At 46.1% G+C, this 16,388-nt stretch overlaps 1 protein-coding gene across 3 annotated transcripts; it reads left to right on the top strand.

The window, feature by feature from the left end:
• The first annotated feature begins 5,818 nt into the window (after window positions 1-5,818).
• Window positions 5,819-16,388, top strand: Mettl21a (methyltransferase 21A, HSPA lysine). 3 transcript variants are annotated; one of them, XM_021167306.3, is made up of 4 exons: window positions 5,819-5,907; window positions 6,641-6,812; window positions 7,955-8,066; window positions 15,345-16,388. In XM_021167306.3, exons 2-4 carry the CDS (start codon window positions 6,666-6,668, stop codon window positions 15,740-15,742), a joined length of 657 nt encoding a protein of 218 aa, XP_021022965.1. In that variant the 5' UTR covers window positions 5,819-5,907; window positions 6,641-6,665; the 3' UTR covers window positions 15,743-16,388. The 3 variants fall into 3 exon arrangements, with proteins under 3 accessions (XP_021022965.1, XP_085694041.1, XP_021022984.1); XM_085837915.1 differs by having other exon boundaries at window positions 5,868-6,071; XM_021167325.3 differs by having other exon boundaries at window positions 5,868-6,138.

The following is a 16,388-nucleotide window of genomic DNA, read 5'->3' as shown; positions in this document are numbered from 1 at the left end:
CCAGAGACAGCTGCTCCAGATGTTCCAGGAAAGCTGCTAGGCCAGAAGGACCCGGTTACGTTCTGTGGGAAGGTCTGAGGGAGAGGGAGGGATGGACTGCAGGTCAGGGACCAGGCCACAGGAACTCTGAGGCAAGTCTGAGCCACTTACACCCCTGACTGTGCTGGAAAGGCAAAGAGCACCTTGGAGAGAAGCTTGAGAGGAAGCTAGGGAGCCTGAAGGGGACAGGAAACAGCTGGAGTGTATGCTTCCTCAGGGTCAGTGACAGTGAGGGGACAGGACCAAGGGCATTTGCGCTGGTGTGCTATTTTGTCCTACAGTGGACAGAAAGATGAACCAGAGATCATGCTTCTGTGCCGCAAGTTGCTTTTTTTTTTTTTTGAGACAGTCTCACTGTAGGTAAGATCCGACTGGCCTGAAACTCACTATGTAGACAGAGATCTTCCTGTCTCTGCCTCCTGAGTGATGGGATTAAAAGCCTGTGCCACCACAGCTGGCCTGCTGTGCCACAAATATTTTCTAACTTTCTAACACATATTCAGGACAGGGTTGTTTTGGCAAATGTATGTCCAGTTAGCATCACTAAATCATGTATGAGGAACGGACAGAATGTCTGTGTTCTGTCTACAGGATTTACTAAAAACAACCCCAAAACAAAAACAAAACAGAACAAGAAAACCCACCATTAACCTGTTCATTAGGATCCTGAGTGGTATTGAGTAGTATGTATCAGACACGCAAGTAACATTACACACAAGAAATGGTGCTTTATCCCATTATCCTGGTGCCCATGGGGCCCAGTAGTCCACATGTATCCACGAAGGGCTTAGGACTAGAAATACCTAGAATCTGGCAGCTGTGCCTGTGGGTTTCTGCAAGCATCTGCTTTTCTGCTCACACAGCACTCTGACAACAGCCCCTACAAGTGTGATTTTATATCGTCTTTGTTCAAGGGACCAGCCAGATTCAGTGTGTTAGGATTGTTTTCCTTCTGCAAAGAACACCACCAAAAACAACTCAAAGGGCTTAATCTAATTAAAGAACTTAATGGCTCACACAGTGGAAAATTCTAGGCTGGCTGGATCCAGGTGGTTAGAGGTCACTAACAGGAGCTGCCTCTCCCTGTCAGGACTGAAAAAGTGCCCTTTTTTGTTTAATGTTGCTAGAGCGTCAGATACATACAACCCAGGATCCCAATGAATAGGTGAATGAATGAGTGTGTGTGTGTATAAGTAAATCATGTAGACAGAACGTCAACATTCTGTCCTCTAACCAGTTTTCACTGGCTCAGTTCTCTTGGATCAGATAACAACTAACTGGCTGGACTCAAGGTCCTCTCCTTCACCAACAGCCTGGTTTTCTGAGAATGTCGAAAAGCCACAGAATGGGCTCTGGTCAAGCTTTGGCTCAGCCACATTTTCACTTCTAGTCCATGTGGACTTCAGATGGAAGGATGTGCCCAGAGGTCAGGCCCAGGACCCACCTTAGAACTGGATCCTAAGATAGCACACCCCAAATATACAACAGTAAGAGCAATTGTTCTGTGCTGTGTCCTGTTGGGGGAAGAATTCTAAGTAGGAACCCAGTTCCTTCCTCGTTTTGTAGTGGTCATCTCTTTATCCTTATTTGATAGATGGAAAGCAGAAACAAATCCCCACAACCAATAGTCTCCAACGTATAATAGTCTGACCTTAATGACAGTGTAAAGATGACGTGCATTTAATAGAAACCGTACTTTGAGCTTGGAGCTTTTCCCAGGCTGGTGATAGATGCAGCAGGAACCTCCCTTGGGATGCTGAACAGTGCAGCAAGCTACAGCTTCCAGTCAGCAGCACAGAGGGCTGTCTGCAGCAGTCTGTGTTGCTAAGCTGCTCGCTGCTCCTTACGTGCAGTGTATTCTGTGCATTCTCAACTCAGTATTGTTTTACTGGCAATGGGCTGAGCCGATTCAGAACTTGGACCCCAGAAGCTGGACTTTTGACCATTCGTAGGAGAGACCTGCTCCAGGAAAACAGGAAATAGACAGCAAACAGGCAGCAAAAGCAGATGCCCACAGCGACTCTGACTCCTTCTCTGTGAAGCCTTAGGCTGGACTTCCAGCTTGGTCAGAGGCGAGGAGAAGAGTAAGGAATCAGGTCGTAGCAAGGTGACTGCTGCTTCTGTGACCCAAACATGGACACATTCCAGAAAACAGGAAGGACAGAAGAAGTGTCCTTCTCTGCGATTCTTCTTGAAGGTGCTGCGTGATGGCAGTAGGCAGCAGTTCTTGTTTTGTTGATGAAGAGGTGTTGCAGGGTAGAGCTGGGGGCAGGGATGGGTCAGTGGGTAAGACACTTGCCATGTAAGTGAGGGCCTGAGTTGGGCCCATGGTCCCCAGGACCAGTAAGGCCATGTGTTTATACCTAGTGTTCTTACAGTGAGCTAGAAGACAGGAGGCCTCCCAAAGCCTGCAGGTCAGCTGACCTGGCATAGGCAGCTGTGGACAACAATGACATCCTGTCCCAAATGAGGGCTGCACCCAGGGTTTTCCTTTGACTTCCACTGAGGTGCCATGGCACACACGCAGCTGTACATACATATACCTCCCCCTCTCATCTCCCCTCCCTCTCTCCCCCCACCCACACACACGGGGGCGAGGAGCAAATGAGCAAGAGAGCTAGATTTATTGCAGCAGGGAGGGAACTTCCCACTTATCTATATTTAATAATCGTGTCTTTGAACAAGCTGACAGTAGACAGTAACAGAAGAAAAGGCGATTTCATTTTATGCATGGGTGAACCAGAGGAAAGGAAAATGAATACCCCTAAGCCTTCATGAGATCTGGAAACTTAGAGAGGATCCCGGATTACAGAGAGCAACAGGAGCATGGGCCTCCTTGAGGAAGGTGTTGAGAGCAAGCTGTGAGAGGAAGGAGGGAAAGTCTGAGAATATATTGGTGAGACCCAAAAGCTCCTGGGTAAGGAAAGTTGCTCAGAGTGACAGAAACCATCTGAACATGACAGTGACCTCCTGTGGTTCTGCCTCCTCTAGTTGAGGAGCTTCACAAGGGAGAGTGTACATGACCATCAGTTTCTTTTCAGAAAGCTATCTGAAGAGGTGAAGCAAACTCAAGAGAAAGCCCCTAGTAACATCCGTAGAAAATAGCATCCCCAGCAACTGCACTTCAGCGTGGCATTCCCCGAACTACTTCACTGTCAGCTAACTGCCTCTGGCCTATTTGTATGTAGCCTACTCTGAGTGTGCAGGAAGGCGGCCAGCCATCACTCTGTGAAGGGGCTACTACACATCTGGAGGGGAACCAAGCTCGTTCCCTATCTGTTTTGTCATATCCCAGGAAAGGACCACAGGAAGGAGCCCAGGGCATCTTTCTCGAAGGAAAAAGCACAATCATTATATTTAGATATATTTCCAAATCACCCCCAGACAATGCAAAAAGTAGACCCTTTTGCATATCCTCAGCAAAACTGAAAGGAAGGCCAGGGATGTTGGCTCACAAATCAAGATCTCATTCAGCAAGCCGAGGCAGGAGGATTGTCATGAGTTTAAGACAAGGCCAGGCAGTAGAGCGAGAACCTGCCTGAAAGGAAACTGAACAACCAAAACCAAGGGAGGCTGCCAGTGAAGTGTCCTCTCTGTTCTTAGAGGTACACCGTGGTTAAGGAGTCAAGTCCTCTTAACTGACAATGACACCGGGGAGTCAAGAGGACTAGGAAGATCTTATAAGCCTTGAAGGTCTCCAAGAATTCCTACCTTGCCAAACAGTCACACTAAAGCATGTACCTCATTAATTTTGTATGACTCTTTTGAGGGCACATACATATGTTTACTGTATGTGTGCTTTGTGCATACAGGGGACTGAAGAGGACACTGGGTCCCTGGCACTTAGGTGGAGTCTTGGATCTTTGTGAGGCATTATGTGGGTGCTGGGTTCTGAACCTGCATCCTTTGCAAGAGCAACAGGTGCTCTCAACCACTAAGTCATCTCTCCAGCCCTCTACCTCACTCATATTGGAAGTCTCCCAAGTTGTTAGCACCCCCCGTTGTGGTACCACGTAAGCAATGCTGCAGCATGCTCTGTTCTCCACGGTTACAAGGTTTCTTTCTTACTCCTGTTTCAGTTGTGAAGCTCCAACCGGGGACCTGGTGCTAAAGAGAGCCTGAATGTTAAGACACAAGCCTTGGCTAGGCATGGTGACACACAACCTGTAATCTCAGCACTTGCCAGTCTGAGGCAGGTGCATCTGAGTTTGAAGCCAACCTGGTATATATAGTGAGTTCCTGGACAGACAAGGCTATGTAGAGAAGAGAGATCCTGTTTTAAACTAAACCAAACCAAAGTCCTGGAGTAGTGAGAAAGGAGCAACTACACAGTTGTGAGGGGCTCTTTCACCCACGTTCTGATGGTAAGAACAATTTGTATGGTCAAGTATGAACTACGGATAGGAAAATCCCTGGGAAGGGTATTAAAGACAGGCATATAGCAGGCTGAGCACTTAAACATGTACTCTATCAAATGCTCATTTCTCTCTCCCCCAAGGATTAAACAAGTCTTTCTTCTCAGATATTTAGAGGCTCACCAGTGGTTTCTGTTTGTGCTCTCTTTAATGTCTACACTGCTATAGACGTTGATTTTCCTAAGTGGATGTGTGCCCTTTCTAAGCAAGTCGGCAATAATTCCAACACTGGGAGCTAGGAGGGGCAAAAGGAACACCTCTCGTTGGCAGTGTGCTGGAGAGCTTGGGGGAAGTTTTAAAGTCATATACATATGTATGCAATCCTCCCCTGTGTGTGTATACATTTTCAGTGGAAAGATGGAGAATAGGGAGACAGAATGGCTAGCTAGATTCCAGGAATCTGGGGAGGTCAACCCATTTACATTTTTGAACGTTTTTCTGACCCAAAGTCTACACTTTCCTGTGCCTATTGTAGGTCCCCAAAAGAAAGAAATAAAACAGAAAATACACGGAAGAAAGGTATTTCTTCTTCTAGTAACTACATATCAACGTGCGTATTCACCGATGAAATTGGATTAGCTCTTTCTAGTGCAAAAAAGTGAGATTTAATAATAAGAAAAGGTAACGGGGAAGCTGAGAAGCCGAGATAGCACAAAGCCATGGAGCAAGTAAGGAGAAAACTTACTAAGAGAAAAATGGAGGAAGAAAAGACCCAAACAGGAAACTCAGTAACTTGAGGAAAGGGCTCTTACTGGTCCCCAGTTTACTGCAGGCCACTTGCCCCCAGTCTCCCGCAGCTGGTGCTGGAATGTGGAGGTCAGGCGCGCCCCCTGCCGGCCAGGAGAGGCGAGGGCAGTCGCAGCTCGGCAGGGTCCTGCACGCGGAGACCCTTTGGTGGCCAGGTCCGGGGATGGAGTTTGCAGCCGAGGCTGCGGGCCAGGATTTAGAAAGGCGTCCGCTTCGGCAGCTGGGTGGCGGCGTGGAGCGACGCGAGCGCCCGAGCGCATGTGGTCGGGCTCAAAACCGGGCTTGGGCGCCGCACGCCCACTCCCCAGCCGCACCGTGGTTAGGGATGCTCGGTAGCGTCTCTCCCACTTCACTGCCACCAAACGCGGTGACTACGTTTAGTTCTCTACTTCGCTACGCATCCTTGGGCGCCAACGTCGCCGACTAACTGTCCACTTTAAGGTCGGCCTTTCTCCCTTGCAAGGCACCCCACGCCCCTGTGCACTCGCCCTCCCTGGCGCCCCCAAACCGTAGGGCCTCACAGGAACGACACAGCACGGGCCAGGGGGAAGCGGTGGTACCGGGGAAGGGGACCGGAAATCCGCGTCTCCCTTCCCCCGGAACCAGCTTCCACCGCCTTCTGCCAATCTAGCCTTTTAAGGAGGAGCTCCGCACAGCGACTGGGCAAGGCTGTGCGCTTGCGCGGCTCGGGCACCCTCCCGGAACCGTGAGTAACTACGTGGAGGCACTGCAGGGTGGCCAGCGGGCTGTGTCGGCGCCAAGCCTCCACCGGAGGGTCCGAAAGGAGTCTCTGCAGTGCCCTGCTCCCACCCGCGCTGGGTTCCCGGGACTCTTAAGTGGGCGCGAGGGAAGCGCATCTGTGGCCCCCAGGTGTCGTGCGGGACGTGCTTTTTGTCCCGCGGGTTGTCCGCCAGTATTGTCGACTCCAGCGCCCAGGGTGACTCCATTCACTCTGCCGTAGGGAGCCTTCTAGGGTCAAAAGGCAGGGCGAACCCTTAGGATTTAGCAGAAATACGCATTTGGCTCCTTTGTCCTAGCTGAACATGAGGATGTAGGTTGGCGGACCAAACAAAAATTTAAAAAAAAAAAAATGTGGGAGCTGGGTCCGGACAGATCAGGTGCCCAGGGCTGTCACTGACATCGTGTACCTTTCTTTATGTAACTCCAAACCCAAGTAGTAACAGGAGCCTGTAGGGTACCACAGTAGTTAGAGATGTCTAGGTGTTTCCTCCTCAGAGTTATTAGTTGACACCAATTCAGAGCCAATTTTCACTTCCCTCAAGTCTCGGAGGAAAAACTGTTGAAGAAATTGGATGCACCTCAGTCTATTTCTTAGTTTGAACTTGTAATAGCGTCAACAGCTTTTCCAAGTTACTTAAGTAAGATACAGCACACAACTTCTGACTCTGGTGTCACTCAGGATTCTTTTTGCATGACAGGTCTCAGCAGAGATAGACGGAAGAAATGGCCCTGGTACCCTATGAGGAGAGCGCGGCAATAGGGCTCCAGAAACTCCATAAGCCTTTCGCCACCTTCTCTTTTGCGAACCACACCATCCAGATCCGTCAGGACTGGAGGCAACTGGGAGTTGCTGCAGTGGTGTGGGATGCGGTAAGTCAGCACGGCAGGGCCTTTGAAAACATCCACAGCTGCAAGACTGTATTCTAAAAAGGAAATTGATGACTTTATTGAGATATGATTCATATATAGTCTCCACCAATGTAAAGTCTGCAAAAACACTGGGTGGTTCAGCACATCCATAGTAGTACATCCATTACATTATTTACAGTTTTTCATGGTCCCTGCATCTCCTTGACCACCAGGCATTCCCTTTGCCCCCTTACATACATTGCACTTTGCAAAGCTGAGGGAAGTGAAATGACTTAGTTAGCTGCCCAGTGAGGACCGGAAGACTGAAAAGAAAGCGTGGGCCTGACTGCTCTGGGCACTCATTAAGTTCGTTTCTGAAAAACCACACAAAGAATGTGTAGAGGCAGAGTCTGAAACTGATGTCATGGTTTCAGTTTTTCTTGGTTTGGAAAGATTATTGCTTTTCTGCTTCTTATGAAGAGTCTGACTTCAGCTGTTAAATAAATGATTGGCTTAAAGACTTAGTTATACTCCTAGGGTATAGCTCCGGCGGGGGCGAGGGAGGGGTAAAAATTATCGAGTTGTAAGCAAATGCTCATTCAGCATGTGAAATTCCAAAACCCGCTGATGCCCAGAACATGCCCATGGTCCCTGTGGGACAGTGACTCAGCGTCAGGGCTCAGGCAGCTGTGAGCACTGAGACTCGTCTTTCTAGCATGGCTTAGGAACCAGACAGCCCCTTGAAGAAAATGAAAGATTCACGTCATTTCTTCCAGAGCAGTTTTGTAAACTTCATGGAGATGTGCTGTGACACAGGAGGAAATGAAGCTTTTTAAGCTAAGCTGGCCGGTAGCTAGCTCACTGTTAGTAAGAGGCTTGGGGCACACTGTTTGCTCTAATATGTTACCTTGTAGCAGCAGCAGCAGAGGCTGCGGCAGCAGCAGCAGTGGCAGCGGCAGCAGCAACTAAGTTCCTGTGCTTTGGGAATTGTACTTTTCAGGCAGGGAGGGAGGGAGAGGAGAGGGAGGAGAGAAGAAAGGAAGGGGGAGAATAGGAGTATCTTCGTTCACTGTTTCTTCCTGCCAGCATTCGGCATCCTGAAGTGACACAGCTCTGCAAACGCTTGCTGACCTCAGTCGTGTTCACATTGTGTTTTGACTCAGGCTGTCGTCCTTTCCATGTATCTGGACATGGGTGCTGTGGAGCTCAGGGGCTGCTCTGCTGTGGAGCTGGGTGCTGGCACAGGGCTGGTGGGCATAGTGGCTGCCCTGCTGGGTAAGTGCAATGGTCTGGCTCACCCCTTAGTGAGCAGAACTTATTGAGAGGTACACTTGCTGTTTCCATAGCAGAAAACACATGGTTGGGATTCCCCTTTCTGAGTTAGCTTCTCCCTCCCATCCTGTAGACAATAACCCTTGTATACAGTCTCTTTGGTTTAAAATGTCCGTAGACTACCAGACTTACAATCCCGTGAGGTAAGTACAACAGACAAGCATAATCCTTTCTTGTTGAGGAAAGGGCTGGTTTTTTTCCTCCTAGGGAGGGTGGGGCCTTCAAGTATCCCCCACTGACATTTTAAGAAATTATATTAACAGTATAATTCTTAGTTGATAACAATCTATCTATCAACCTTTATCTGAGACAGGCATTTATTAATTTTTTTTTTTCTTGCTGGAGACAATAGTCTCCTGTAGTCCTCCTGAGTAGCTGCGATTACAGACATGCTGCACCGCTGTGCGTGGCTACTTTGACCATTTTTAAATTGCATTGTTCTCTTTTTTCCCCCCCACTGTTGACTTCTTTCTACAACTTCTGACTCATTGTTTAAGTTGTCCGTGATAACTAAGTTTTAGTTCAGCATCTTTCATGCCAACCACCCAAGTATTGTCATCTGGGGCTCTTCTTACGGTGTGGTTTCTGATTCCGTGGCTCTGGAGTGGGGCTTTAGAGCTTGTTTTGTAAAAAGCTCCCAGGATAATTATGCCAATGCTACAGGTTCTCAGAGCACACTAATAGTGTGTGTGTGTGTGTGTGTGTGCGCGTGTGTGTGTGCGTGCATGCACGTGTGCGTGTGTGCATGTGTGTGCGCCTGCCTGGGATTACAGAGCCTTGAATTATTTGTGCTCTACCCATGCTTTAGGCCCAACCTAAGCCCCTCTTGTCCCACCCTTTTTTTCCTTCTGATTCCTTTTCTGTTTCAGTGCCGAGTTCTGTGTTGTTTTGCTCAGTCTTGATTAGAGAGGCGGAGATGGTGGACATAAGTATCTTAGAGCCGGAGAGATGGCTCAGTGGTTAGGAACCCTGGCCGCTCTTCCAGAGGACCTGGGTTTGATTCCATCCCCCACATGGCTGCTCAGAAAAGCCTGTAACTTCAGTGCCAGCGGATCCAGCATCCTCTTCTGGCTGTGTAGAATCTGTGTAAGTGCTACACAGACACGTACCCAGGCACAACACCTATCCACGTGAAACTGAAGGTTAACATTTTTAAGGTACATATCGATTGATTCTTCTGTCTGTCTGGAAGCAAAATAAGCCATTGGTGAGACTCTTGTTGGCCGTGTGTCATTTTTTTATCCTTCAATGGTCCTTATAAACATTACCATGGATGTCATATATTATTTTTAATTTTGTTTTTCAACTGAATCTGGCATTTTGAGATATTAAGCCACATTTAGTGTCCTTATCAGCAGAGATTCAGGACTCAAAGAAATGTCAGCTCAAACGAGGTTCTTGGTATGCTAACTAGTCCTCCCCCATCTCCCTCCTCCCCCGATTCTCTACTGTAAGCATAGGCTTCTTGCAAAGTTTTGTTGGCTGGTATAGAGACATGTTAGTGCATAAATCTATAGTTGTAGTTATAATTAATTTTGACACCTCGTTTGTTCCATTTGTTTGAGCGTGGCCACAGTGCTAACCTCTAAACACTGACTTCTCCATCTGTAAAATGGGGTAGTGATAGTATTTGCTCCTCAGTGAGGCTCAAGATGGGCTAGTTTCCATCTATATGTAATCAGCTAGGTGGTTAGCTCTTTAGCTGACAAAAGATGTGCTCTGTGATGTGTGAGTGTGTATGTATATATGTATGCATGTGTGCTATGTGTGTATGTGGTGTGTCTTAGTCAGGGTTTCTATTCCTGCACAAACATCATGACCAAGAAGCAAGTTGGGGAGGAAAGGGTTTATTCAGCTTACACTTCCATACTGCTGTTCATCACCAAAGGAAGTCAGGACTGGAACTCAAGCAGGTCAGAAAGCAGGAGCTGATGCAGAGGCCATGGAGGGATGTTCTTTACTGGCTTGCCTCCCCTGGCTTACTCAGACTACTCTCTTATAGAACCCAAGACTACCAGCCCAGGGATGATCCCACCCACAAGGGGCCTTTCCCCCTTGATCACTAATTGAGAAAATGCCTTACAGTTGGATCTCATGGAGGCATTTCCTCAACTGAAGCTCCTTTCTCTGTGATAACTCCAGCTGTGTCAAGTTGACACACAAAACCAGCCAGTACATGGTGTGTGTGTGTATATAGGCATTGTATGTGTATATGAATGTGTGTGTATGTATGCATGGTGTGTGTGTATATGTATGCATTGTGTATGTGTGTGTGTATACGTATGTATACATGATGTGTGTAAGTGTAAGTATGTGGTGTGTATGAGTGTGTATATGTATGTGGTATGTGTATGTATGTATGTGTTTATTTGTGTGTTCGTGTGGTATAGTTTAAAAGATCCTTATATTCAGTATATATTAATGCTGGAAATTAATACAGTGACAATTATTCCTTAACCAATCTTTTCCCAAATAACCACACAGAGACCTTTTAATATTACAATACCTTAGGGCTTAGCTGGGTAGACTCTCAACAAGCTCGACTAATTTAACCTGTCCACCCAGCCCCATCCAACCACGTGGACAGCTATACCTTCCAGGCCTGTAGTCACATCCATCTCTCTTCATGTCTCCTGGCAAAAAAGGCTTTCCTCCTTCTTTTCAGAGTTCCTGTCCCCTTCCCCGAAGTCCTACCTTCCACTTCCTGCCCAGTTAATTGTCCAGCAGATTTTTATTAAAGCCAATCAGAGAATGCTTTAGGTAGGTGAGGAAGGACAGACACAATTTCACACAGTGAGTGTACCACCAACAGTGTAGGGTAGGTGAGTGTGAGTGTGTGTATGTGTGTGTGTGTGTGTGTCGGTGGCTAGTCTGGGTGCTTCTGTTTTTAATGAGGAGTCTGGAGCCGTGGGATTAAAGAGGTCAAGGTTAGGTTCTTCAGGCGCTATTTTAGACTGAAGGATAGCAGTTGCTTCAGGTGTCTGTGTGTGTCTGAGGCTGAGGCTCTTCACTCATTCTTGAACAGTGCCAACTGCTCAGATACTGGGATACTTGGCTAGTTTGTGAGTAAGTCATGAACAAGCTAGGGCCTAGAGAGATGGCTCGGCAGTGATGAGCATATTGTGATGACCTGCTCTGCACAGCACTTCAGTTTGGTTCCCAGCACCTACATCAGGTGACTGACAATTGACTGTAAGTCCAGCTCAGGGGGATCCAACACCCTCTTCTGGACTCTGGGCACTTACACTCACACATGCATGCACACACACACACACACACACACAGAGTTTAAAACTTAAAAAGGGGCTGTAATGGGATCTGATGCCCTCTTCTGGTGTGTCTGAAGGTAGCTGCAGTGTACTTATATACAGAAAATAAATAAAGAATTCTTAAATAAATTAAAAAAACTTAAAAGGAAAAATGAGCCAACCATATTGAAGACTTTTTGGATATTTTTCTCTATAAAACTGATGTAACTTTATTACAAAAATAATTATCTTTGAAACAGGTGTCCTGTTTGCATTTTGATATATTTCCTTTCATACGCTTTTTTCGTCTGTATTTACATATTCACAGTTGTCATTATGGTTATATATGTTTGTGTGTCTGTACATGTGTGTGTGCATATCTTCATATGCCTATCATAAGCATTTGTGTTGCTATATGGCTTTCCTACTCAGTATGAAGTATTAGATAGGAGAGATTTTGATGTTAAAAATTGAGAGTAAGAAAGCTTTAAAAATAGAAACAGGACTAAAACATAGTGATTTTGAAACAGGAAAGGGGTTGATTGTTCCCTTTCTAAAGTTTGTGTTTTGCTAATCTTAGTCTATTGTCCCTGACTGCAGCGGTTACTTTAGAAAGTAAAGTGCCTGCTAGCTGGGCGGTGGTGGCGCACGCCTTTAATCCCAGCACTTGGGAGTCAGAGGCAGTCGAATCTCTGAGTTCGAGGCCAGCCTGGTCTACAGAGTGAGTTCCAGAACAGCCAGGGTTATACAGAGAAACCCTGTCTGGAAAAACCAAAACCAAAAACAACAACAACAAAGAAAGTGCCTGAGAGATCAGGGTAGGTACAAAAAGGTTAAAAGAAGTAAAGGATGCTCTGCGGAGTGTCAGTATTGGATGTGAGGCTTTCGAAGTGAAGGAGCAGTTCCTGTGTGGCAGATGGGCTGTGTATTCAGGGTCAGTAGAGTAGACCTGTGTCATAAGTAGGTCTGATCATGCGTTCTCAAGTGTTGACAGAGGGTTAGTAAGTAAGTCACCTCCCCAAGGTTGCAAAGCTATGAATCATGGTGAGACTTTGAAGCTACTTCTGACTTTCAAACTCAGAGCTTGAATTTTAAAAAAAAAAATCCCCTGAATCTTTATGCTAATTGGAAACTATTTCTAGATGGGGGGAAAAATCCCATTTTTGAAGATAGGACTTGGTAGGTTGGGTTGGGTCAGAGAATCTGCATTTAAAAAAATCTGTAATTTGATGCCCAGTTAAATCTGGAGACCCTGTCCTAAAATATAATGTTTAGGAAGATGCCGTCTGTTGAGTAGCTGCCATCCTATTACAGCTTTCTGCTGAGCCTTGGACCTGTGCTTCTGAAACGATCACGGCTCCCTGGCTCTTTCCCAGTACCTCAAGCGGCACAAGACAACACATGGACATCTCTTCCCTTTCCTCCTTGATTCGGAGTTGGTGCCATTGTCTACGCAGTCACCCAGGAGTTGGATAGGCTGTGTATTTAGTCTCATTCTTAGACCAGCCTTCAGTGACAAGTAGACCTGACTGACTTGCTGTTCTCTTCATGTGCTGTAATGAAGGGGACCACAGAGTTGATGGATTGTGGTTAGATTTCAAATTCAGTCGCCCTGGGCCTCTGTGGAGTCTGTCTCAACTATCTCTCTCTAATGCTGACTTAAGCCTTCACCGTCTCTCCCATGGATGACCATAGCCGCCTTCCACCTGGCCCTTCTGCTTTCTCAGACTTGCTTCAGGAGTAACTGCCAGATAGTTAGCTAAAGTGTACAATTAACTGATGTGCTCTGTGTTTAAACACATCTTTCTGTTGCTACGGACTCCATCCCGGGCTTGTATGCAGTTCATCAGCTTCTTCCATGTTTTGTGGAGTTTTACCTAGAATGGCCTTTCCCTTTCCCAGTTCATGTGGCCTTGTCTCATACGTAAGTTCAGGAGGTCCTTCCTTTGGCCTCTCCCTCTGGTGCACAGCTGCCCTGCCTCCCATTGCGTCATCCCACTGCGTCACAGTTATTCTTAGCTGTCTCTCACTCAGGACTGTGATCCAGGTAAGGGTTTTCTTGTTCAGCTTTGTGTCTTTTACATACATTACATGGTATATGTCTGAATGTTTAATCAAAAATAAAACAGTATTTGTAAACAAAAACTAAAAGCAATGACAAAGGTTTACACATTGTTTTCCGTTCCTGAGTGACAGCCCATTGTGTTTTTACTAGGTCCATTTTCATTGTCATTCATGGACTAAATTAGCTTGCTTTTCTATTAGCAGTACTTACCTTAGAGGAAAATATTTCTCACTCTCTTCTTGTTTGGTCCAACATCATGTCCTTCCTACCTTGCTCATGAGGCTGTAACCAACCTAGGTAAAAATTGGGTTCTCCTGCCAGGGTTCCCAGACCTGTGCTAGGTCAGCTCTGTGGCTGGAGTGAGCTGGAGTGAGCTGGCTGGCGGTGGTCACTTAGATATTTGTAAACTGGTAGATGTTAGGGTAACGTTCGGTTGATATTACAATCCTATGTCAGCTCTGGAATGCCTTGTAAGATAATAGTACCTACTTGGTAGAGATCTACTTGCTTTCCTATCCAGGATAGACTTAGAGAAGTTATCAGGGTTAAGTGCTGAGGTGACGCTTAAACGAGTAGAGCACTGTGTCCTGCTAAGAACTACACAGATATAAGGAAACAGTCAAACCAGGAAGGCTGCCTGCAGTTTTCATTATCAGAGAACAGTCATTGAATTGTGCTTATTGGGCAACACTGTGGGTGAATCATTAGAGTGGCATAGGCCCAGGCTTGGAGACTTGGACAGCTTGGGCATTTTGATTGGCAGCACCATCTGTAAAGCTCAGATTTAATTGCATACCGCCTTAGTGTTGTATCAAGAGAAGAAACACCTGGTGTGAGCTGCCACTGGAAGGGGTTGGGGTCCTTGGGGAGATTAGAAAAGTATGTATAAAGGAAAGATACTATTATGAAGGAATAAAACAATTGTAAGTTTTAGATTTTCTGATGTCAGAACTAGCCCTGACTCCACTTTGTAATGGTTTGATGTAGTTCAGTCTTCTTTTACCCACATTGGTTTAGAAAAGTAGATGTTACAGTTCACTGTCTAATAACCCATAAAGACAGATGAATGAAACACTGTGCCATCAATTCCTCCTCTGCATGTAGAACAGCATTTGGAGAACATGTTACACATGAACCTGGCACACACTAAGTCTGCACACTAACTCAGAAGACAGTTTCTCTTAAGTTATGTTGTATCACACAAACAGCTTAGCTGCTTCAGAATAGCATCGTAGTGGCCTGGAAATTCTCAGTAGCTGAGTTGTCTCTTGTGAGTGTGTTTTAACCTTAGTTCCTCTAAAGCAGACTTGTTTGTTTTTGTTTTTGTTTTTTTTTTTGAGACAGGGTTTCTCTGTGTAGCCCTGGCTGTCCTGGAACTCACTCTGTAGACCAGGCTGGCCTCGAACTCAGAGATCTGCCTGCCTCTGCCTCCCAAGTGCTGGGATTAAAGGCATGCGCCACCATGCCCAGCTTAAAGCAGAATTTTTTTGGTTTGTATTTGTATCTTTTTATCTTGATAGCTATATCCTGCTGCTTGATTTTCTATTCTTGGATTGTCCCTGAGCCCTACTGATTTGAAGGTTATGACCCAATGAATCCAGTTGAATGGTGACTACTCATGAAAGTTGGAGAATTCAGGAGCACTGGCTTGTGTTACTCTGTGACTCTACAATATACTAGAACCACGTTGGCAAACAGTAGGCATGGCACAGAAGCAAGCTGATCATTTATTTCTATTTACACAGCATAAAGAGTTCTGCTCTGGTCTGGTTACCTGCCTGTAGAAGGGTATGGTATTCTGCATAATAGCTGGGTATTTAGAGAATGCCTTGTGTTAACTAGATAAGACTCTCCATTTACTACGGTCGTACGATGTTCACCTTCCTTTCCTTTTGTTCCACATTGTAGGTGCTCAGGTGACTATCACGGATCGAAAAGTAGCATTAGAGTTTCTTAAGTCAAACGTTGAAGCCAACTTACCTCCCCATATCCAACCTAAGGTTGTTGTTAAGGAGCTGACTTGGGGACAAAATTTGGAAAGTTTTTCACCTGGAGAATTTGATCTCATACTTGGAGCTGATGTCATATACTTAGAAGATACCTTCACAGACCTTCTTCAAACACTGGGACATCTCTGTAGCAACAATTCTGTGATTCTTTTAGCTTGCCGAATCCGCTATGAACGGGATAGTAACTTCTTAACAATGCTGGAGAGGCAGTTCACTGTGAGTGAGGTTCACTACGATCCTGAGAAGGACGTACACATTTACAAAGCACAGAAGAGAAACCAGAGGGAAGACTTGTAGTGGGCAGTATTTTCTAAGAATTGAATGTACCAGGGAAGGTCTTACAGCTAGAACTGTTAGCCATGTTAATGACGTGACTGACTGCAAGTCAGTTCGCTCAGAGCTGCACATGTGTACTTTGTAGACGGTGCCTTGCCTCATAGCTGTAACTGTCAGCCAGATTGGCTCCCTTCTGCAAGTGGACATGTGAGGTCTGGCTGGTGTTTATTCCTTATCCTGTGTGCTCACTGGGTAAGCAGTCCCCACTGATGGAGACTGGTGACCTGGAGAGTCAGTCATACATTCTGGGATGGATTTTGTCTCAGTTTCCTTGTCTGCTGAGTGTAAGCAGATTTATTACATATATTCCCTGAAATGTGTGTACTGTTGGAGTCTCTTGTGTTAGTCTTTTTTTGTGTTAGATAAGGCCTTACTTTCTCTTCGGCTGTGGGCTGGACTGAAACCGCAGGCCAGGCTGACCTCAAGCTCGCAGTGGTTCTCTTCCCGGGATTACAGGTGTGTGCCATGCCACCTGGCTGACTGCTTAGTTCTTAAGCACCCTGAGATGGAGATGAGTTCTCTGGGTCTCATATCACACCTTTTTACCAGATTTCAGGAGTAAGGATATAAGCAAAGAAATAAAAATAAAATTTTACATTTGAAACTA

Source organism: Mus caroli, unplaced genomic scaffold, assembly GCF_978045245.1.
Source record: "Mus caroli unplaced genomic scaffold, Mus_caroli_1 scaffold_1, whole genome shotgun sequence".
Taxonomy (NCBI): Eukaryota; Metazoa; Chordata; class Mammalia; order Rodentia; family Muridae; genus Mus; species Mus caroli.
This window is presented reverse-complemented; position numbering and strand designations above follow the sequence as displayed.

Excerpts from the sequence above, each read along its gene's own strand:
- Mettl21a (XM_021167306.3), top strand. The coding sequence starts at position 6,666 with ATGGCCCTGGTACCCTATGAGGAGAGCGCGGCAATAGGGCTCCAGAAA. Across the intron at positions 6,813-7,954 it reads CTGCAGTGGTGTGGGATGCG|GCTGTCGTCCTTTCCATGTA; the intron begins GTAAGTCAGCAC and ends GTTTTGACTCAG. Across the intron at positions 8,067-15,344 it reads CATAGTGGCTGCCCTGCTGG|GTGCTCAGGTGACTATCACG; the intron begins GTAAGTGCAATG and ends TCCACATTGTAG.